The sequence below is a fragment of the Ictalurus punctatus genome, chromosome 29 (genome assembly GCF_001660625.3).
Source record: "Ictalurus punctatus breed USDA103 chromosome 29, Coco_2.0, whole genome shotgun sequence".
Taxonomy (NCBI): domain Eukaryota; kingdom Metazoa; phylum Chordata; class Actinopteri; order Siluriformes; family Ictaluridae; genus Ictalurus; species Ictalurus punctatus.
The window spans coordinates 3,813,443-3,837,688 of record NC_030444.2 but is presented as its reverse complement, the minus strand read 5'-3'; the positions used below and the strand labels follow the sequence as shown (position 1 = coordinate 3,837,688).

At 41.8% G+C, this 24,246-nt stretch overlaps 1 protein-coding gene across 7 annotated transcripts in view; it reads right to left on the bottom strand.

Annotated features, from left to right (window-relative positions):
- Positions 1 to 24,246, bottom strand: part of adgrl3.1 (adhesion G protein-coupled receptor L3.1) — a 200,821-nt gene that overhangs the window by 11,627 nt on the left and 164,948 nt on the right. For 4 of the 7 annotated variants that reach the window (XM_053677487.1, XM_053677481.1, XM_053677482.1 and 1 more), the window contains 6 exons: positions 17,897 to 17,963; positions 17,324 to 17,415; positions 7,515 to 7,683; positions 4,403 to 4,531; positions 2,970 to 3,066; positions 1,755 to 1,790 (listed from right to left, as the gene is read on the bottom strand). In XM_053677487.1, coding sequence (XP_053533462.1) covers positions 1,755 to 1,790; positions 2,970 to 3,066; positions 4,403 to 4,531; positions 7,515 to 7,683; positions 17,324 to 17,415; positions 17,897 to 17,963 — 590 coding nt within the window. The remainder of the gene's footprint in view (positions 1 to 1,754; positions 1,791 to 2,969; positions 3,067 to 4,402; positions 4,532 to 7,514; positions 7,684 to 17,323; positions 17,416 to 17,896; positions 17,964 to 24,246) is intronic. The other 3 variants (XM_053677483.1, XM_053677484.1, XM_053677486.1) reach the window with 1 other exon arrangement.

Here is a 24,246-nt window from a genome sequence, read left to right as displayed (position 1 = left end):
TGGTTGTGCATAGTAATCACGTACAGTGACTGTTTTAACGGAAAGGGCAACGGTTTCTATAATTGGCACGAGCAGTTGTTATATGGGGGAAGAGTCAAGAATGTCGCTTTCTAGCTTTGCAAAGTTTGTTTAATAAGTTTTCCTTGGTTTTTTTATTTTTTATTTTTTTTGCTGCTGCACTGCATTTGAACTCCCTGTCCACTAAGCAGGTTCCCTTCACAGCTGCAATTAAATCACTACACAAACTACTATGCTGTCATTTCACTTCTCCTAATTGCCTAGCCATGCTTGTCGCTTTCTCCAAATGTGCTCTTATATAAACTGCTACTCGCTGGGTCTTGTATGAGCTCTCCAAGTGAATAGAGGGCAGTCGCAAATTAATCCGTATTGTATTTTTTTTTTTAAAAAGAAATTTTTAAATCCGTGCTGAAATTGTAAGTCAGATACTTCAGAACAAAGAAAGACGTTTTGATCATTTCTACGCCTTTTGTTCAGAAGTGAAATTCAAACCCCTCGACACACTGTCAGCACCATCTCCCGTGTTGTAAATGAGAGGGTTCAACTGGTAACCTTCTGTGGACGCATGCAGGTTTCTGGCTTGACGGAAACATCCAATTTATCATATCCATCTGGGCTATTAATGAGATTTGGCAAAATCAAACGGTTCCAGCAGGGGGGTGCGGTGTGTAGCGCTTGGACCTGATGTATTCATATTAGCGTTTTGTCTGGATGTACTCGCATGTTGGTGCTGATTTATTACGCTCAAGTGTGAATGTTAAGGGCTAGCAGGCAACCTGATTGTGCTGTAGACAATAGCGTTACATGTGGATCTGACACTGTTGTAGAACTACAAAGCGTTTACTTTTATCCAATCACATAACCATAGGCGACGTTCTCAGTCCAATTCGTCACACACTCGACACGTGAACGTTTGACACGTTCTACTAAACACACAGTAGTTTGGAAAAGTACAGGCTTTCCTCCTGACCTGCGATGTTTCTCTGTGGCATGTCTCTCAAACAGAAGTTCTAACAGTTCTAACAATCGAAAAGTCTTGCTTCCCACAAACGTGAAAAAGACCACTTGATGGAAGACCAACAGCGATACCGCCACATTTTTAAGAGTTATACGTTTACAATGGGAAATGCGGAGGGTGGCTTAGTGGTAAGCACGTTTTCCTCGCACCCTCAGGATTGCGGGTTCGCTTCCCACCTTCCCACCTCCACTCAGTGTGCTTGCACGTTCTCCCCGTGTTTCAAAGGTTTCCTCCGTGTATCCCGGTCCCCCCAGTCCAAAGACGTGCATTGTAGGCTGACTGGCATCTCTAAACTGTCCATAGTATGTGAATATGTGTGCGATTGTGCCCTGTGATGGCTTGGCACCCCATCCAAGGTGTCTCCTGCCTTGTGCCTCAAGTCCCCTGGGATAGGCTCTAGGCTCCCCACGACCCTGTATAGGATAAGCAGTATGCTAAATGAATGGATGGATGGATGGACAACAGGAAATGAGTTCTCACTTTGATTATCAGCATCAATCACATAATTCTGTCTCATCGGCTGAGGTAGAATTCGCTTTTAATATACGAGCCTTATTGTCACTTCTTCACTCGACTGCTCTGTTCATGGTTACATCAGTGGGGAAACAGTCGATTCATTCAGTCACTTTCTGTTCTGTTCTACTTCTTCTACTTGATGTCATTTTAGAATCAGAGTGTGTTTTGATGATGTGACGGCGTACTTTTTGACAGTTAGTACCTGTTTCGCTATGGTTGCGTAGCACTTGATCAAAGCCTGTCAGAGGAAATCACACTTCGTTAGCAAGGTTTTGGACATCTGTAGGCAGACTGAATGTTTTTATTCCAGTGTTTGTTGAACTGGCTCCTTACACATGTTGTTTGCAGGAAGACAGCCAGGGAAAGGTCAGAAAGTAGACTAAACAAAAAACAATTCCATATTGTTTTGGTATGTTTTGGTATGTTTTCTTTAACCATCCTATTGGGAGAAAGAGTTGACATTTTTGGCTGATTTCCAGAATTCGGTCTCAGTGACATGTAACTGGGATATAACATATAAGCTATTCCACAGATTGTACCTCAGTAAACACTGCAAAAAGCCAAAGAAACTGCTTTATATACATTGCTCTTGCTGCCAAGTGAGTGTGTCCCTGGTGAATAATCTGCTCCACACTACACAATTCTTCATGCGCGTCGAGTGGCCACTCTCGTGTTGTAGATGAGGAGTCGTTCTGAGTTGCGAAGTGAACTCAACAAGCGCATAAAAACAAGAAGCTGGGGAGGTGAATTTTATGATCAGATACTCTATAACTACAGGGCAAGTGCTGTGCAATTAAGGTGAATAGCGTATACGGGGAAGTTTGCTTTCTTTGCTTATTTCTAAAAAATAAAAATAAAAAATGTAAAAAAAAAAAAAAAGGAGCGTAAAGGAAGAAATCAGATTATCATTCAAGCAATATCAAGCGTAACCAAAACAGACAGAGTTTGCTGGTAAGCAGAAAACACACACAGACACACACACACACACACACACACACACACACACACACACACACGCACACACCAGATGTCCGTTGCAGTTGGACTGCTGGGGGATTCAATATCAGCAAGTCGGGAAATAAATGTACTGATGCTGTTCCAGTATCTTTCTTTGTTTCACACACACACACACACACGCACACACACACACGCACGTCAGCTAGCACACACAGTTTTGCAGAACAGCAGGACAGATTGCAAAAATCACTTGCAGTGGTCAAAAGGTCACATCTCTGTTATTATAGAGTATATATATGTTTATATATATAAGTAAAATAAAATAAAAAATCCCAGTACATGTGAGTGATGATTCATTTATTCATCTTCAGTAAGTGCTTTATCCTGGTCTAGATCTAGGTGGATACACAATTTTGTGTGTGCATGTGTGTGTGTGTGTGTGTGTGCACACACGCATTACCTCTGTTCAGAGTAGCTGAGCTGTTGATGTCTCCCGTGATGAAGGCAGACTCCGACTGCTTCCTCACCGTGTCATTCCACATCCTCCGAATACGACTCTGAGACAGAGGAAAAAGAACAGAGAGCGAGTTGATATCGAAAAGGAAAAGAAAAAAATCAAACCATGCGTCTTCCTCTAAAACGCTCCGCTTGTTTCTTCGGTCTACCGAATCCCACAGGAATGGGGAAACGGAGCATATTTTCGTGGGACCTTTCAATACTACATTTATATCTTGACCACTGGATGGGAGGAAATTTCTGTTCAAGTAGTACATGGGAAAATGGGTTATAAATAATGAGGAGATGTCTGGGGGTAGATCCAACAGAACAGGAAGGCAGGAAGGAATTAACAAGGTTGATGGATTCATTATACCACAGAATGCTCGATTCTGATTGGTCAGAAGGTGTTGATTAATTTTCTATTACAGCAGATCTGGCAGTATTCCACCTGCAAGCTTCATAAAGCACTTGTTCTTATGTGATATATTGTTGCTTCTACAGTAATGTCAGGCATTTTCCCTTCTTAAGCTCCCGACAGCGTGTTTCCGGGTTGACGTGACTTTGTTTACTTTGCCACGTGTGTTTCGTTTCGGTTTCTGTCCTGTCTCCACCCCTTTTTTTTGTGATTGGTTGTTTCCCTTACGTGTCATCATTGTCCACAGCTGTTTCTGTTTCCCCCTTTGATTAGTTTGTCTATTTACACTCGTGTTTCTGTATTACGTCACGAAGTATTGCTTCAGTGCCGCCTAATCTTTACCAAGCCTGACCTACACCTGTTTTGTTTTTTTTTTAACTTTGATAATGCCTTACGTTTTGGATTTGTCTGCCTGCCTGCACTTGCATCCCCGGTATGTGACAAGTAATTTATGGGACTTGTATAGCGGATGCTGTACATAGAAGAAAAAAATAATAAAAACGTGTGTAATTGTTGATCTGGTGAAGATATTTATTTAGCATTTCTTGAAGGAGTCTCCGGTGTCAGTGGTTTGTAACACAAATGTACAGCTGTAACTTTTAGGTCTTCAGGACAGAGGAGTTCATGCTTTCTTCCATTCGTTGGAAACACGACAAGCTGCGTTTCTTTTCTTTTCTATGAACTTCGAGAGAGGAAAGTGGGGGGGAAAGAGGCTTGTGAGGAAATGACTGTTTAGAGCTGTTATAATGTCATTGATAACAGGGAGTGACTTCTTTCATAGACATCCCATAATATTAAATGCAACTATTAATGGATAAAATGTGACATTCTTTAACTGATTAAAGAAAGGGCGAATTTCTGTAGTATACGATAAACTCCGCTTCGCTCCACTCCTCCCGTTTGTAATGAGCTTCACGTTTGGTGTGTGTGTGTGTGTGTGTGTGTGTGTGTGTGTGTGTGTGTGTGTGTGTGTGTGTTACCTGAGAGTTTGTAGAGTAGCGTCCAGGTGTCCGTGCTGTGCTGGTCTTGGTGGAGGTTGAAATGGTTGACTCTACACTCTTTCCACTGCAGCAGTGCGTACGAAGGCATCTGCCATACTCCTTCCGCACCTGAAAACAAACACGCACACACCATATATTAGTCGAGAATGCAGGTTTTTGTGTGTGTGTGTGTGTGAGAGAGAGAGAGAGAGAGAGAGAGAGAGAGAGAGAGAGAGAGAGAGAGAACAATTAAGTGTTGTGATCAGACAGTCAATTACACAGGCAGACTTTAATAGTTAGCATGCTGGCTGACCTTTCCACTGGTATAAAAGCATCAACAGCTCATGGCCACACACACACACACACACACACACACACAGAAACACACCCAAACTCACTCCCTCTATTGAGTTATTAAGCGTCAGGAACTCTAAATGCATCACTGGATCCAAAAACCTCTCCACTCAAGCATTAACGTGGCTTATCAGAACCAGACTCCCACTTGCACTTGCAATAATAAGGCTGTAATTGCTTTTTAACAAAGTTAAGACGGACGCCTCGTTACTGTTTGCGCAGCTGTTGTAGCCAATTGTACACGGCCTGCCAGGAAATTTGTAGCATTTCATAGAGTAAGTAGGTCTCGGCGGGCGAATCAAATCGCAGACATGCCTCAGAGGACTTTAAGCAACCAAGGCTTGAGAAGATCTGACAAGTTTTCATTTCTAATTCTGGCTCTGCAATCTCAAAAAAAAAAGAAATGTACTGTATATTAATGCTCAACTAAAAGGAAGACCTGTATCTTTCATCATTTTTCTCCCCAATCTGGTTACCTGCCAGCCACCACATTCCCGCCCACCAGCCAGCTCTTCGCATCACACCACAGCTACCAACCGGGGATAGTAACGGATAACACGTGCTTCCTCTGAGACACGTGGAGCCAGCCAACTGCACGTTTTCAAACTGTTGCTCATGCTGCATCACATGGCAGCGTAACACACTCGGAGGAAAGCACTATCTGCCCTCTTCTGCATACATAAACTCACAGGGACTCATTGCTGTGATTGATCCCTCCCACCCAGAGAGCACGTCCAATTTTTCTGCCATCGTGTTGCATCATAGGCATCTCCTCGCAATCTCCTGAACATGGATGTATGCTTTTCTGTTGTAACACTCAGGATAAATTGGTGATGTGGACCAGTGGCGCCAAGCCTGTGCTCCTTATCAAGCTACCTGTCCCATGGGAGGAAGGAATAGAAGTTGCCTTTGAGAGGAAGGGGCTGAAGTACTCAGTCGCTGAGTGTAAGGAGGCTGGAGGGAGAACTGTGTTCTACCCGGTAGAAGGAGGATGCCGTGGATTTGTTGGAACATCAACTGTTCGCCTTCTGAGGGGTATGGGCTAGAGTTGGGGTATTCGATCCTGGACTCGGAATCGAGTCCGGACTCGAGTCCAATTATGAACGAACTCGGACTTGTCACACACTCGGGTAAATCTGTACTCGAACTCGACACGGACTCGGACATTTTGGATGCTGAAATTTTTTCAGAGTACAATCGAGTCTATGTGTAACATGAAAAGAAAGATTAAAAACGAATAGCAACATAAAATTAAGATATAAAGAAATTAATGACTGTCTCCCTGCCTGACCATGGGCTGACGTTAATCGTATTGTGAAGCAGTCAGCTGTTACACCCAACAGTAAGAAGGAGAAGGGCTTCAAATGATATACTTCGAGTTACACTGACAGCTCTGAGGGTGAGTATTCTCATGCTATATCCGACTAGCGGATCTCCGTTTCTGATGGTTCATACCTGTCTTTACATTATTTGTGTTTATTTATCTAATTAAAATGTACTTTATACAATAAATTATTTGCACTTGCATCCACCCCCACCTCCATTCCATGCTTCACTGTAATGGTACATTTCTGAGTATAGTTAAATCATAGAACTTTTACTTGAGGTTTTTTTTTTATTATTTTAAATAAAAGTTTCATTACTTTCTGGACTCGGTTGGACTCGACTCAGAATAGGACTTGAGTCCGGATTGGCCCCTTTTGGACTCGATTGATTAAGGACTTGGTCTTGACCCGAACTCGACAAAGGTGGACTTGGACCCAATGCTGGTATGTTTGTAACTGGAGCAAATCAGTGGTAAGACCCGGCTGAAGAGGACGAGAAGAGCAGCTTTTAGCTCTTTATGCGGAGAAAGAAGAACCGTTGGGGTTGAAACACCTAACCCGAGGTCTCGTCGCAGGAGGTGGAAGGACGACACCCGGGGTTAAAGGAGCGAAACGTTGTCGAGCGGTCGTATCCGGCTGACGACGCTGCAGCTGACCTATGCCATACGGAACCAGTGGCACTGAGCATGCATTAACAGCGCCAGTGGGGCTCGTTACAGCCTTAATCATCTGTATGTATCTGTATGGTTGTGTTAGGCATTGATGTCTGCTCTGAGTGGTATCAGGTGTAACAGGAGAAAACCGTATAGAACCAGTGGCACTGAGCATGCATTAACGGTGCCAATGGGGCTCGTTACAGCCTTAATCACTGCGAAGGCCTTTATGGTTTTGTTTGTGTTAGGCATGATGGCAAGGCTGAAGGAAGAACAGTAATCCCATGGGCACCGGAGGAGGTGCGGACAGGCAGTAATGCCACAGCAGGTCATAGCAGATCTACCTGTCTAATCAATGTTTAAAATTAGAACATGCATTTAACCTTAAGACTATTTCCTCCGCTAGGTGTTGAAACTTAATTTGCATAACACAGCAAAAGCCTTTCCCCTACACCTGCTTCCACAAAACAGAGAGCATCCACGTCAGTCGCAATGTATGCTATTTCACTCTATGGCTTATTTTGTGTAAATGCATAATCACGCATAGAAAACAAACTTATGACAGAGATACCACGTGTAGTCGTAGTTTAGTGTACTAGTAAATCACTTTTAACCCTTTAAGTAAGTCCAAGCGTATCGTTCAGTTGTTTATCTTATTATTCCGTATTAACACGAAGGTCATATAAACAGTATGCTGTTATGAAAGTCTTGACTCACTAACAGATGTGTTTGCATGTGCGTGTGTGTGTGTGTGTGTGTGTGTGTGTGTGTGGTGCTTACCTTCTTCTGCAGAATGCAGTGGAAAATAAAGATGAACATCCCTTGCAAGGAGTTAAAGACAGTGAAGAGGTAGGCCATGATCACCGTGTTCTCATTAATGTACATGAGACCAAAAGCCCACGTCAGACCGAGCAGACACAGCAGAGCGATAGCGCCAATCACCCATGATCTGAGAGCGAGAGAAAGACAGAGGAAAAGTGGAGGAACGACAGAAGGAAAAATTACTCCGAGGGGAAAAAAAAAAAAAAAAAGAAAAAAAGATGTGCATACACATAAACCCAGAGAGCAGAAGAAGAATGATGCCGGACCGCATTAATGACTCAAGCCAGTTTATATTATCAAGAGACATTACGATGTTGTCGTTTCAGCGGCTTGTATTTGGACTGGAACAACAGCAAGAGCGGAATATAAACAAGCCGCGAGCGCGGGTCATTATTTGCTCGGAATCGAATGTCCTGCTGGCAGCCGCCTCGACGTCTTCAAGTCTGCTAGGCTGTACTTAGAGCTGAAATTCACAACCATTTACAGATGCCATTTATGCGTTAAGGTCATCCGCTCTCACTCACAAACTCACACACTGTGTGTAAATCATTTATATTGAGTCCCACGTTACAGTGACAGTAAAGTATGACATTAAACCTAGATCATTAACGGTAGTGAAATGGAGAGAGAGAGAGAGAGAGAGAGAGAGAGAGAGAGAGAGGGAGGGGAATCATGGGCTAGAGAAAGAAAGTGAATCATGGAAGTGCCATTATCTTAATCTATGTTCATACTAGCAAGTGACAAATCGCTCGTGTCGGTTGCAGTTTGTTGCTTGTGGGCGTATACTGTTCAGCATTTTTTTCTAGTTCTGATGAGAACCAGCAAGAGCTATTATACAGCTTCTAAAGCTACTTATCCGTGTGAAAATATTTTATTTTTAAACATTTTTATTTACATATAATGTCCTAGGCTTCACACTAGCTTTACTGACAGATACGCAACCCGAGCTATTAACTATTAAGCTATTCGCGTCATCCACACACCAACTTCCCCCTAAGCTTTATGTTTCTTTATTTTATGTCTATACGCATTTAACGAGAGGCCATTTATGACAAGATAAAGATGGAAGCACGGTTATAAGCTTTTCTTCAACTTGTTGTTTGTCAAAGAGCGCATGGGAACTAATTGCAGGTTGTGAGTGGGGAACTGAAGAAATGTCGGACCATGTGCGTCACAGGACTGGTCGGAGGAAGCGTACGAGCCAATCGATCGGATTTGTCTCTTTCAACACGTCGTACCTCATTTGCATCTGCATAAGATCGAAGAAGTCGCAGTTCGAACGTTGGTGGTCATGCTGTGACTTTGTTGCCCTGTTGCTGAAATCGCACGTGGAGAGAAAGTCTCTTTGGCTACGTTCGCAGCAGGCAAAAGTGGACCAAATCGGGGGTTTTTGTTTTGTTTTGTTAGATATGTCCTACAGCATATCTGACATCTGTCTGAACAGATCAATTTATCTCTTAACTTTTCTCTGGCTCTACACCCAGGTTCTCTGATGTCTGCGTTCGGCCATTTCTTTCGAGATCGCGATAAACACCGAGCGGTTGCGATAAGTACCTTGTAATAATTTTGCTTGTACGACGACATCAGCCCAAATGTTTACATTTACAGTATTTGGCAGACGTGCTTATCCGGAGTGACTTACATTTATCTCATTCATACAGCTGAGCGATTGAGAGTACCCTCGCTCAAGGGCCCAACAGTGGCAGCTTGGTGGTGCTGAGGATTGAACTCACGACCTTCTGAGAAGCAGACCACGGATACGACCGCCCGGTAAACGTTTACGAGGTCCGTTGCCTCACTATCCCGCCACTGAAATCCTCCTTCACTATCTTTCCTTCCCGAAATCATGACGAACGTCAAGTCGGATTGACGTAAGAGTTGCATGAATTCCGATCTACCTGCTCAGACAGAGGTCGCATTGCAACGTATCGGATATGTATCCGATTTCAGTACCACATGCAGTATGAAAGTGCCTGAATCGGAATAGAAAATCTCAGATCCAGTGTGTTTTTTTTAACTGTGTGCTATGTAAATGTAGCCTTTGTCACTTGCTAGTGTGCACCAGCTTTCGTGATCAGGGATCGTCAACTGGAAAAGCATGGTCCGGATGTGGACCCAGCAAAGTATTTTAGCTGACTAAACCAAGAACTTGATTGAAAAATGATTGAAGCACAACCCAGAAATGTGTGGGGGGAAATGGCCATAGTTTCACGGCGATTCTACTTTATTAAACACGAACCAGCTCGGCTTCACTAAGGGATCCTCGGTTGCAGCCAATCACAGGCATTTATGTAAATTTTTCAGCTGAAGGCAGATTTTTTTCATCTTATTGACCCTTTTCTGATTTAATCAGTCATGGGACAATTGGCACATCGAAATGAAAAAGATCTCAAACAGTCCCATCTGTTGTTTGTGTCTGAGTAGTCAAAAGTCAAATCGTAACCACTTCAAATTGGTGTGTCCAAATCGGTACAGTCATGGACAAACCATTAATGGTTAAGCAGTAAATGGTAACTGTTCTCGCCATTCACTAATGCTAGTTTTGTATACTTTTGCTAGCAAATGTAATGTAGGTAGACCTCCACAAATATTAGTCGAAACCGCGCCGAGTTATACTGTAACGCGCAGTACAAACAAAACGCAAGATGGCCGACAGACGGGACGACAAAAGGACTAAACAGAAAAACACAAACAGAAAGAGAATTCTCAGGCGCCACCCTTTCGCAATACTCAAATGAGAGGAACAGTTTAACGTCACAGATGTACACTGAACTTGGATCGAACGATGGAGGAGATGGAACGAAGGGCTACACAATCCAATCAGAGCGCGCGCTTCCGAGAGCGCTCGTTCTGATTGGCCAGGAAGCCTTACCAGTGGTCATGTGTAAGTTTCAAGCTTCAACAGAATTCTGAAATAATAAAAGAAGGAATGAGAAAAAGAGAAATACACACACACACACACACACACACACAAAGAAAAGGCAAGACAGTGAAAGATGAGCCTGATGAATGATTCATCAGTGTCATAAATAAACTAAAGCAGAGCTCAAAGAGATGGAATACATAAACAGGAAGGAAAAAAATAAATAAATACGGAAACACACATTTGATAATGATGGTATAAAATAGATTTTTTTTCCCTATTGTACCCAATTTCACACTTAACAGAGATTCAACCAGTTTTCCCTACAGCTGAGGTGTGACACCCATATGAAAAATGACGAATAATACTCATATATTCCAAAATCGGAACGTTTCCAATATATTGCATTTGTTTGTGCCAAGAGATCTTGAGATGTTTTCAGTTCATCTTTGTGGTAATATATTCCAGTTTCTTTTCTAGCAAATCGAATGCACACTTTAGAGGATATAAATTGGAAGAGTCAGGTCCAAAACTTTCTCCTTTAACTCTTAACTCCATGGCTGCATTTTCCAGTCTATACTCTATCACTGTCTTGCGAGATGAATATGAAAAAAAAAAAAACCCCAGCGACGCACACACTCGCATCTCTGAATGTAAGTCACAAATCTCACTAATCGCACACTCGACCCATCGGACTTCTTTCAAGCTTTTCCAAACTGTCACTGGTTCTCATCAAGGAACTATATTTACTACACAAATAAGGCTCGGTACAACACTTGTGCATCATAAAGCTTTGTTTACGTCATCTAGATTGTCATCGGTGTTACTTTTGAGAGCACGTTACACTATGAAGTGAGTTGCAAAACTGCATAACAACTGTTAAGATAATAATAATGCTATAAGTTTGTGCGAGGGATGTACTGTAAGTAAGACACAGATACAAGAGACCTGTTTAGTCATGGAAAAACCTAGAACGGTAATGCTAATGCTAATGTCTTTAGCGTTGATGGAAATTACAGTCACGTAGGAGCTAGGGCAGAACGTTACGGAGCTTATCACCCGTGCACTCAGGAGGGCACAGAGGGCACACTAAAACCAGAAGAACAGATTGTGTGAGACGACGATTAGGGATAAATGAAATTATAGAGTTAGGACCGAGCCAAACCAGGGAGGGACTTAAAGACCGCAACAGTCCTTGATAATGGATCAGGACTCAGAGCTTGTGATTTCTTTTGTACACTTTTCTGGCCACAATCTCCAGGATCTTGAAGGCTGCAGTCTGATTGGCCCTTCACACCTCCGTCTATATGCGGCCGTTTTCAGCAGACAAACCTTTTTTTTCTGTCCCCGGAGCCAGACTGATAAAAGTTCATTGAATCTCATTTCTCTTTGAAAGTTTTGCTTGAAGCAGTTAGTCGTAAGTAAATGAGATAATATGACCGGCTAGAGGAAATGGTCTGTGGTTGGTCATCTGCCAAGTCAGTCAAAATGCCTCTTTCTGTGAAAATAGGCGGTTCTCAGCCATGTTTATTGACAAACGAGGCTAGGGTAATGCATTCCTTATCTGTTATGAATGACAACGGTGAATTCTGAACAGGCCGTAGCCTATCTAGCCGCTGTGCACGGACGCGGCATTAGAAATGTCCATTCGAATCAATGTGCACCAAACAATTCGCGTGGAGCTGTCGATATGGTGACGTCTCCAGTGCCAAGTGTCAAGCTGTAACTTTCATTTTTTTGACATGAGGAAGTCTGGAGAGCCTTTATAACGTAACGTCATGGATGTTCCACAACTTCAAATGCAACTAGAAATGATACGAAGTAAAAAGTATGACGTGATGTTCTTTAATCAATAACGAAAAAATTTGTTAGCGTCGACAAACTGCTGTGGTATAAGAGGAATAAAACACTCCGGGGTGTACTGTTATTGGAAAGTAAGTACAGGCCCGATCACACCCCATACATCCATCCATCCATTTTCTGTACCACTTACCCTACAGGGGGTCACGGGGAGTCTGGAGCCTATCCGAGGGGACTCAGGGCACAGGGAATGGGACACCCTGGACAGGGTGCCAACCCATCGCAGGGAACAAATGCAAACACCTTCATGCACTAGGGACAACTTAGACATGCCAATCAGCCTACAGGGCATGTCTTTGGGGGAGGAAACTGGAGAACCTGGAGGAAACCCCCAAAACACAGAGAGAACATGGAAACTCGGCGCACAGCAGGAGGAGGCAGGAATTGAACCCCCAAACCTGGAGGTGTGAGGCAAATGTGCTAACCCCTAAGCCATCATACCCCATTGCTGGTTTTTTGGTTACCCCTTTGAGGAGAACCGTTAAAGGGGTTTTTTTTGTTTGTTTTTTTTGTTTTTTTTTACAACAAAGCGTTTCTCTATCTGAAAGCTTTCCAAATAGACCCATTTTAGGAAACTAAGAACCCTTAATTATCCAATGAACCCTTAAGTAACTTTTGAAGAGCCCCCTTTTCTCTGAGAGCGTAATTAAAGAAGCATAAAATAAGTTGGGAGATAATTTTAGACTATAAATGTTCTTTTGTACACTTCTAAAGCCACTGTACAGACAAACTCAATTACTCTTGCAGCAATGATGTTTGAGCTAGTTCCCGAGGCGGCTATAAAATATGCTGAATGTATTCATAATATTTCATACACGATATGCTATGGCTGCTGTAGTTTTGATGTGTTTTCTTTTATGATTTTCATCCTCCTCATTAAACAATTAGATGATGTCTGTCTCTAAAGTTTGCTCTAAAGTCGTCCACAGACTTATCTATGCACCTTACTGTCCAGTGTAATCTGGTCTTGCTTTAGGTTTATATCCGGCAGTGTAACCTTTATAAATCTATTTTATTACAAGTTTGCCTTTTTCAGATCTGGTTATTTTTTCTACTCGCAAGCCATTACATTCCAGCTCTTTATCAATTATAATGCACTTCAGGGTCAGTTCGGAAAATATTTATCTTTATAAATATAAAATACACTTCAAAAAATTAAAGGAAAAAAAAAAAAAACGCTAGTGAAGCAGAGGTTCAGAGCTACTGACAGCATCCGAAATGTGTGCTTCCTTTCCCTAAGCCTTTTTCAACTTTTCCATAATTTATACATTTTGTTTAATTTAAAGCAGACACTTGATCTCGAGCAAGCATTCATATTTATATATAGTGAACTGAGCTTGGGCATGCAGTAAACATCACATGTTTTTGACCTTACTAGTCTTTATGCTTTTGATTTTCTGGATCCGGATTTTGGGTTTCTCACCCACTTGTCAACAAGTATCTGTTAATTTTTTTTTTTTTTTCTTCTACTTCATATCACCCTGACCTTGGGCCAGATAATTTTCACTTGTGTTTGGAACTGGACTTCAACAGCATGTAGATGATTTGAACCTTGAGAACCTCCGATCAGAACATTCTTTCAAAAATGTCCTCCAAAAATGTTTGGAATGTAGTGGTGCGAAATTCAATGCTGTGAATGATTTGAAGCATTCCCTTAGAGAATCCCTTAAGAAGCAGATACAGTCCCCTTCAAAAGTATTGGAACGGCAAGGTCAATTCTTTTGTTTTCCGCTATACACTGAAGACGAAATATGGATGTGAGAAGATAGGTCAGAATGTCAAGTTTCATTTCCTGATATTTAAATCTAGATGTGTTAAATAACTTCGAACATGGCAGCTTTGGTGAAAGACCAATTTTTAGGTGAGCAGAAGTATTCGAACAGACCGTCTTAAAGTAAATACGACTTAATATTTAGTTGCGTAACCCTTGCTTGCAATAACTACATCAAGCCGGCGACCCGCTGGCATCGCCAAACTGTTGGACTGTTCTTTTGTGATGCTTCTCCAAGGTTGTTTCACATCTTGTTTCAGTTATTGTTTCTTTTGTGTGGTTTCTCCGTTCAGGTGAAATGCTGCTGAACTGGGGTAAGGTCTGGTGATTGACTTGGCCAGTCTAAAACCTTCCATTTTCCTCCACTGGTGAAGCCCTTTGTTGTGTTTCCAGTATGTTTTGGGTCATTGTCTTGATGCATGGTGACGTTTCTCGCAATTAAGTCTGATGCATTTCTCTGTAAAGTTCTAGGCAGAATGTCTCTGTAGGCTTCTGAATTGATTCTGCTGCTACCATCATGAGTTACATCATCAATAAAGATTCGTGAGAATGTTCCAGAAGCAGCCACGCAAGCCCAAGCCATGACACTACCTCCACCATGTTTCACAGATGAGCTTGTATGTTTTGGATCATGAGTAGATCCTTTGTTTCTCTACACTTTGGCCTTTCCATCACTTTGGTAGAAGTTCATCTTGGTTCCAAAGCTTTTGTCTGTATTTCTTTAGGAATTCCAATCTGGCTTTCTGACTCTTACTGCTCCTGAGTGGTTTGCATCTTGTGGAATGACCCCTATGTTTCTGCTCTCGAAGTCTTCTTCAAACGGTGGATTGTGATACTTTCACCCCTGCCCTGTGGAGGTTGCTAGCGATGACACCGACTCTTGTTTTTAGGTTTTTCTTCACAGCTCTCACGATGTTTCCGTTATCAACTGCTTGGGTTTATCCTTTTTAACAACAAATGCAGTAGACATTCAGAGCTATTCATTGTTTAACCAATCAATCTAACAGGGCACACCTGGGCAGCAAGAAACACCTGTCACTCACGTGTTCTAAAATGTTTTGATCACTTGGAAAATGGGTGGGTTCAAATCAAAGGTGCCATGTTCTAAGTTGTTTAAACACATCATAGATGTAAATATCAGGAAACGAAAGCTGAAATTCTGATCTATTGTCTCATATTCATCTTTTGAGCTCTAACCCTAATGTCTTCAGTGTATAGCAGGAAGAAAAAAAAAAAAAAAATTGGTCTTGCCTTTCCAGTACATTCGGAGGGGACTGTACATGACGATATTGAGGAGTTGACCTGACATATTCATTTTAATGTTTAGTTCTCAGAGTTCCAGGATTGAAGTAATCCATGTACAATAGTGTCAGTGCTGGTCCCTACTCTAGAAATACTCAAATAGTATTATTATTACTTTTACTCAATTTTCCCTGGAAGCTCTGCTACTTCACATCCCATCATCGAGGTCTTCCCTTATTGCACATATGGCCATCTGGACATGAGGGTGAGGGTTAAAACGTTAAAAGGTGTTCCTCTGAGACACCTGAAGCCTGGCGGCACATCCTTTAAAAAAATTTAAAAAAAAACATTTTAGGTCAGCTAATTGTGCTTGAGTCTTATACTTTATATGAGATTGCCCAGTCCCACACTAATTGACAGAGGGTGAGAGAAACAAGGCCATTCTTCTTTCACATGGCCAATTATGCTCTCCTGGTGTCCTGGACACAGATGGCTGTGGTATCATTACGATTTCACTTTCTGCTGTTGAGGATATCGTGAAGACTCGCATTCCCGAAAAACAGTTCATGCACAAGTCTCACCCTTTCTTTAGTGGACAATCTCACCTAAAAATTGTAAATGTGTATTTAAGAACTGCTGCTGTAATCATAATGACTGTCATGAAATTCATGTTTCGGGCAGTGGTGGCTTAGCGGTTAAGGCTCTGGGGTACTGATCGGAAGGTTGGGGGTTCAAGCCCCAGCACTAGCATGCTGCCACTGTTGGGCCCTTAACCCTCTCTGCTCCAGGCACGCTGTATCATGGCTGACCCTACACTCTAACCCCAACTTCCTAACATGCTGGGGTATGTGAAGAAAAGAATTACACTCTGCTGTAATGTATATGTGACCAATAAAGACTCATTATTATCAATAAATATACTAAAATAAAACTATAAAAGGTCAATATTAAATACATAAATTTGACACAATTAATTAATAGCATTGACAGAATGACGACTTTTTACGGATGATTAAATTAAGTCGAGCATTGCAGGTGAGTGCTTCAGCGTATCCTTCAAACAAACAAAAAACCATTTGGAATTATTTTATTAATTAAAGTACTTAAACTAGTGAACAGACAAATTTGATTTTGATTTCATGACCTAGTGTCTCATGGCTTCATCAAAGTGTGTGTTCACGTAATTGTCGGTGAATGATGGAAAAAAAATATATATATATATTAATTCAAAATATTAGAATGTGCTGCATCAAGTGCTATTTTATAAGCTCCCGAAGCTATATCGTTCAATTAAACCAAATTTGTAGTGAGTAATACGATCATAACAACTACGACTATTCATGCAGCAACAGACTAGATTCCTATTAGATGTTTAGATGTTTTAGGTTTTTGAGTTTTCTTCGTCGTCTTGTCTCAGAGAGTTTCTCCCTGCCATTGGCTTGCTCATTAGGGACCTAAATATAAACCGAAATCTGAATTTCTGTAAACCTGCCTTGTTAAAAGCGCTACAGAAATAAAACTGCATCGGAGTTGATGTATCATCGTGCTTCCACCAGGGTTAAAGAGATAAATATGGACTACGAGTTCTTGAGACCCTTTCCCATATTTCTACACTTGAAAGTCTTTTTTTTTTCCCACCTCATAACTATGATTGCCTTCCTGAATTTAGGTCACAAAATTTCCGTTAACCAACTTTACACCCAATTACAAACATCAAAAGGAATAACTAAATAGGAATGCATGCCATGTGACCTAAATTCAGAACCGACGCTCTAGCACGGCGCTAGAGAGGACTGCACCCTGAGACGTCTACAGCACTATTGACTGATCCCTCAATCCCAGCGACACTAATCCGAAGGAGTTTCTAGACCAAACATTATGTCTATAGGAGCCGATGAGAGTTGCTTATATGTAAAATGTTTGTACATGTAAGTCTGCATGAGAAATGGATGACAGTAATGATAGTGAGTCAGAGTGCATGCAATACTGACAACACAAGAATCAAAGACACACACAAACACACACACTTACTTGATGTTGTCCAGGCAACCGGAGTCAGGTTTCAGAATAGCAGTGTGGTGGAACATCTTGTAAAGTGCAATGCCCAAGAAGATCACATTCAGCTGCACACACCCACACACACACACACACACACACACACACACACACACAGTATAAAAACATACTCATATTAATGTTCCTAAAATATTAGAAACATGAATTACTAATATAGCACTGTATCTCTCTTTGTCTCTCTCTCTCTCCTCTCTCTCTCGCTCTCTCTGTCCTCTCTCTCCTCTTTAGCTGTGCGGTTGTCAGTGGTGTATTGTCTGTCTTGTGGGGCTTTTAAAGTTCACCCCAACACACCCTGACTTTCACATAATTGGTAAAATGTCTTCAGCAGACCATTATCTGCATCCCCCTGTGTGCGTGTGTGTGTGTGTGTGTCATGGAAGGATGGGGGAAGGTGCTTCCTTGTGTGTGTGTACTGTCCCTATGTGACTATATGCTAGTGCACATGTGTATGTAAGTATATATGTAAATGTAGAACTCTCTCTCTGTGTGTGTGTGTGTGTGTGTGTGTGTGTGTGTGTCTGGGCACACCATTATAATGAGCGTTGCAGGACCAATGAAACTCCAGATGAAGTAGGTGTCTAACCGCAGCCAGCACCTGTAGAAGACAGACAGGGAAAGCGAGAGAGAAAGAGAGAAGAGGAGGAGGAAGACAGAGATAGACACAGTGAGCCAGAAATACCTCCCAACCTAAATGAGGTAATCTCGTACATTCCTATTCTTCTTGGTTTGGTGCTTGGGACATCGTTAGAACCTTCTGGAATGTCTCATAGTGCACAAATTGTTCTGAACATAAATGAGTGACTGACAGCCTGTAAGTGAATTATTAAACTCCTCATCTCCTTTAGATCACCTCTAAAGCCCAGTCAGTGTGTGTGTGTGTGTGTGTGTGTGTGTGTGTGTGTGTGTGTGTGTGTGTGGCCTGAACCAATTGAACAACTAAGCATGCATTACCCATTACCCAGGAGCGGAGTCTGTATGGAAATGAATGCAGAAGCCAAATGAGATTATAAATACTTTATAGTCTCCAACAGCGCGTACAAATGATGTACAACAGGACAAAGTGACGCAGACAGTACTTTTGTCGTTTATTTCATCGTTTACTAAGCTGATCATGTTTCCAGCCTCCTCCTCGATGACATCATCTGTTCTCAAGGGAACGTGCACTACAGCTTCTCTCCACAAGCGCAGGTTTATCAAGAAAGAAGCACTGGATATTTTAAAAAATGCTTATAATTTCTAGGACCTTAAGTGCAAAAAAAATATATCTTAACACGTGAAATCATCTTAATTGTTTGAAATTGCTTCATTCTATGAGCAGGGCCAGAAACGGCTTAAGAAAAAAATTGCTAATAGAATTCGGCGATTACAACGTGAAATTAGAGCAGTTAGAGTAATCATGCTGGGGAATATGAAGCTGGATAAAAAGAATTTCAGAAAAATCATGTCTCTATTGAAAATGTTTCTTGCAGTGTCTAAAAGTCGACCCTATAACACAGCATACAATAACAGCCACAACATTAAAACCACCTGCCTAATATTGTGTAGGTCCAGCTTGAGCCACCAAAACAGCTCTGACCCATCAAGGCATGGACTCCACAAGACATCTGAAGACGTTCGCAGCAGATTCTTTTAAGTCCTTTAAGTTACGAGGTGGGATCGGACTGCATGCATCGGACTTGTTTGTCCAGAACATCCTACAGACGCTCGATCGGATTGAGATCTGGGAATTTGGAGGCCAAGTCAACACCTTGAACTCTTTATCATGTTCCTCAAACCGTTCCTGAACAATTTTTGCAGTGTCGCAGGGAGCATTATCCTGCTGAAAGAGGCCACTGCCATTAGGGAATACCGTTGCTATGAAGGGGTGTACTTGGTCTACAACAATGTTTAGGTAGGTGGTACATGTCAAAGTAACATCCATACGAATGCCAGGAATCAAGGTTTCCCAGCAGAACATTGCCCAGAGCATCACACCGTCTTCGCCGGCTCGCCTTCTTCCCATAGTGCATCCTGGTGACATCTCTTCCCCAGGTAAGCGACGCGCACACACCCAACCGTCCACAGGATGCAAAACCAGATGTAAGATCAGACGTAAGACCAGGCCACCTTCTTCAGTTGCTCCATGGTCCAGTTCTGATGCTCACGTGCCCATTATAGGCACTTTCAGTGGTGGACAGGGGTCAGCATGGACGCTCTGACCGTTCTGCAGCTACTCAGCCCCAAAAGCAGAAAGCTGTGATGCACTGTGTGTTCTGACTCCTTTCCATCATCGCCAGCATGAACTTTTTCAGAAATTTGTGCTACAGTAGCTCTTCTGTGGGATCCGACCAGACGAGCTAGCCTTCACTCCCCAGGCACATCAGTGACCCTTGGGAACCCATGACCCTCTCGCCGGTTCAACACTTTTGGTAGGTACTAACCACTGCATACCGGGAACATCTCACAAGGCCTGCTGTTTTTGAGATGCTCCGACCCAGTCATCTAACCATCACAATTTGGCCGTCGTCAAGATCCTTACGCTTTCCCATTTTTCCTGCTTCCACCACATCAACTTTGAGAACCGACTGTTCATTTACTGCCTAATAAATATATCCCACCCCTTGACAGGTGCCATTATAATGGATTAATCAACGTTATTCACTTCACCTGGCAGTGGCTTTAATGTTATGGCTGATTAGTGTATAACATAATAATCAATGATATTCATGATACATGATGTAATTATGCTAAGGCCAGCTAGCGATTTATGGAGGAAATTTCACAAAAAGAAAGCAGGGACAGCCGGGAAAAACACAACAGACTAACATCCAATCAGTTCACACTATAACACTGGTTTCTAATTTGAATGTACTTTGTTTATGGTCTCTAGATAATTTGAGCTATATCATTTAGATTGCTGTCTTAACCTGTGATTATCTCAGAAAAAAAAAGCACAGAATTTCTCATTATGATGATAAAATAGCATTGTGCTGCTCACCTACATTTATACTCTTCGAGACAATTACACGGTATGTGCACTTTACTAAAATATCAACCCAGTTTCGCAAATGATTATATTTTACCTGGTCTACACACTAACCCAGCTAATGAAGGGTGTGAGAATCAGCTGCTGAGTCGGATAAAACGTGCGATATAATGATTTCATCTGCTCAACACACATCATGAAGTTCAGTGATGGTTACTTTAATTATATTATATTACCAGACTAACCAACCTTTGCACATTTGTGTAAGAGCTCCTCGGTTGAACAATGGAGTATGTTACTGTACGTTATCACTTAAAAACATGCCATTCTTTTCTACCCAATAAAACAGGAGAAAATCCAACTGATATATTAATCTGGATTTGTACTGGTGTTTGACCTTTCCAGCATTAACTGACACCCCCTGGACGCCTTGCTCCCTTCCTCTCAACTCATTATTGTGATATAGTGGTGCTTGAAAGTTTGTGAGCCCTTTAGAACCCAATTAAACAAATGAGACAAAAATATTATACTCAGTCATTTATTCATTGAGGAAAATGATCCAGTGTTACATATCTGTGAGTGGCAAAGTATGTGAAGTTCTAGGATTAGCAGTTTTAATTTGAAGGTGAAATTAGAGTCTGGTGTTTTCCATCAATGGGATGACAATCAGGTGTGAGTGAGCGCACTGTTTTATTTAAAGAACACGGATCTATCAGAGTCTGATCTTCACAACGCATGTTTGCGGAAGTGTATCACGGCATGGATAAACGAGATTTCTGAGGACCTCAGGAAAAGAGTTGATGCTCATCAGGCTGGAAAAGGTCATAAAACCATCTCTAAAGGGTTTGGACTCCACCAATCTACACTCAGACATATTGTGTACAAATGGAGGAAATTCAAGACCGTTGTTATGCTCACCAGGAGTGAAGACCAACAAAGATCACTCCAAGAGCAAGACGTGTAATAGTCCACGAGGTCACAGAGGACCCCTGGGTAACTTCTAAGCAGCTAAAGGCCTTTCTCACATTGGCTAATGTTAATGTTCATGAGTCCACCATCAGGAGAACACCGAACAACAGTGGTGTGCATGGCAGGTTTGCAAAGAGAAAGCCACTGCTTTCCAAAAAGAACATCGCTGCCCGTCTGGAGTTTGCTAAAGATCACGTGGACAAGCAAGAAGACTATTGGAAAAAAATTTTTGTAGATGGATGAGACCAAAATAGAACGTTTTGGTTTAAATGAGAAGCGTTATGTTTGGAGCATAAGAACCTTCTGTGCCATCTGTGAAACGTGGTGGTGGTAGTATCATGGTTTGGGTGAGTTTTGCTGCATCTGGGCAGGGCGAGGCAATGAGAATTCATTCAAAAAAGAATTCTGAATTATACCAGCGATTTCTAAAAGAAAGTGTCAGGACATCTGTTCATGCACTGAATCTCAAGAGAAGGTGGGTCATGCAGCAAGACAACGACCCTAAGAGTAGGGGTATACCCCGGTGTCCTGGCGAAATTCCCCCATCGGCCCTTCTCTATCATGGCCCCCTAATAATCCCCATCTCTTAATTGGCTACATCACTCTCTCCTCCCCACTAATAGCTGGTGTGTGTGGTGTTCTGGTGCACTATGTATATCCACCATCCAGGTGGATGCTACACACTAGTGGTCATTGGGGAGATTCCCCCTATACAATGTAAAGCGTTTTGAGTGTCTAGAAAAGCGCTACATAAATGTAACTGGAACTGACCCTAAACACACGAGTCGTTCTACCAAAGAACGGTTAAAGAAGAGTAAAGTGAACGTTCTGGAACGGCCGAGTCAAAGTCCTGACCGTAATCCAATAGAGATGTTGTGGAAGGACCTGAAGCGAGCAGTTCATGTGAGGAAACACACCAACATCCCAGAGCTGAAGCTGTTGTGTACTGAGGAACGAGCTAAAATTCCTCCAAGACGATGTGCAGGACTGAGCGACAGTTTAGTCGCAGTTACTGCTGCACAAGGCGGTCACACCAGATACTGAAAGCAAACGTTCACATACTTTGCCACTCACAGATGTGCAATATTGGATCATTTTCCTCAACAAATAAATGACCGAGTATAATATTTTTGTCTCGTGTTTAATTGGGTTCTCTTCATCTACTTTTAGGACGTTTGTGAAAACCTGATGATGTTCTAGGTAGAAGATTCAAAATGGTTCACAAACTTTTAAGCACCACTGTATAAATTGATAAAATCTATGTTTGATAACATTAGACAAGCATACATATATTTAACTTCCATGTTGGCCAGGTGGACATTAGATAACCGATTTCTAAAAGAATGATAATGTAAATGCACGCTTATTATTATTATTATTATTATTATTATTATTATTATTATTATGTTTGTGGAATCACCTAAAAAGCCACCGTTCGGCTTGGTTTTCACAATTGCCCCTGCCAGTAAGCAGCTCCCGACTGCACAGCTAGTGTGTAATATTATTACACACCCCGAATTCTCCTAAAATGTTTGTTTTCCTTTTTTCTTTTTAGGCTAGCAAGTACCAAAAGCAATATTGTCACCTTGTGACCCCACGTCCGTGCTACAGTACGTCACACTTGCCCTCTTTTCCATTCTCGTATCGCCAAGATGTTAAGGAAGTGGACTCAAGACGCTTAGTATAGCTATCTAATCTTTCAAAGGAGGTGTTGAACACCTTGGGTGACAGTAATTTCAGTGTGACTTATTGCTATTCTTGCCACGGTTGACTGTGTCCTTAGAACACACAGGTAGCCTATTGTTTGTGTCAGTGTGTAGCCGTGTCATTTTATACTGTTATAAATTCACAACTTGTTGTGAATTGCTGAACTTCAATCATTCGTATTTCACCTCAGGATGGTGAGTTGCTTGTTCTGCCAGGCCCCAACTGAGCTGGATAATGGACAATGATCAATGCCCAAATTGTCTGGGATCAGAGCATCTTCAACACGCGCTTAAAGAGCCTTGCCCTAGCTGCAACATAAGTGGAGCACGGCGTGAAGTGAAGAGCCGACACGGCTGTGGCGCATCCTAGACAGAATGACCTCGGCATACTGGCAGGTTCACAAAGGGTCAGTCACTCTGATTAGTGTGCGTGCTACATTTGTATGCAAGCAAGCTGAAAGTTTCACTCTATGGTGCAAAACACTGGGCTCATGCACCCTATCTTGAGTGTACATGTCAGCTAGAGGATATGTGACAGCACCGTCTGCTTGTCCGCTGCTGCGAGCACATATACTAGTCAAAACCTTTCTTAAACACGTGCAACATCTCAGACTTCCAGCAAAATGATGGTCCCGTAGTGGGATCTTGACTCGGTCCCAAGTAGTTTGTGCAGCTTCTCATATGAATCAATGGAAAATGTGAATATAAAGTGTTCATTATTCAGTGTATTATAATGGTTGGGACTACAATATGTCCCGCTGTGTCTGAAAGCAGCGATTCTGCTAATGATATTGGTGCTGCAGCAATTTAAAAATAAATAAATAAATAAATAAAGACAGCAGAGATTTGGAGTTTTATTGTTTGTAAAATTAGATTAGATGTAATTATTACTGAATTTCGATTTTTCAAATGTTATTGATATCGAATGTGGAGATGTGGAGAGCGTTTGTTACCGAGTCTCAACATTTCAATTGAAGTGTGATTATTACTGAATTTAGAGATTTGAAGTGCGACTGTTACTGTCGGGAGATTTGAAATGTGTTTTGTTAGTGAATTTAGTGAACTAGTGAAGTGGGATTGTTAAATGTGACACGTGGTTACTGAATTTTAATATTTGTTACAGAATTGCAAGATGTGGACATTTATAATTTATCTCATTTTGAGACTGGCAAAATGTATTTATTTATTTATTTTTTTTACAAATTTTTGAGATTTGAAAAGTGTTTTGGGGGATTTTG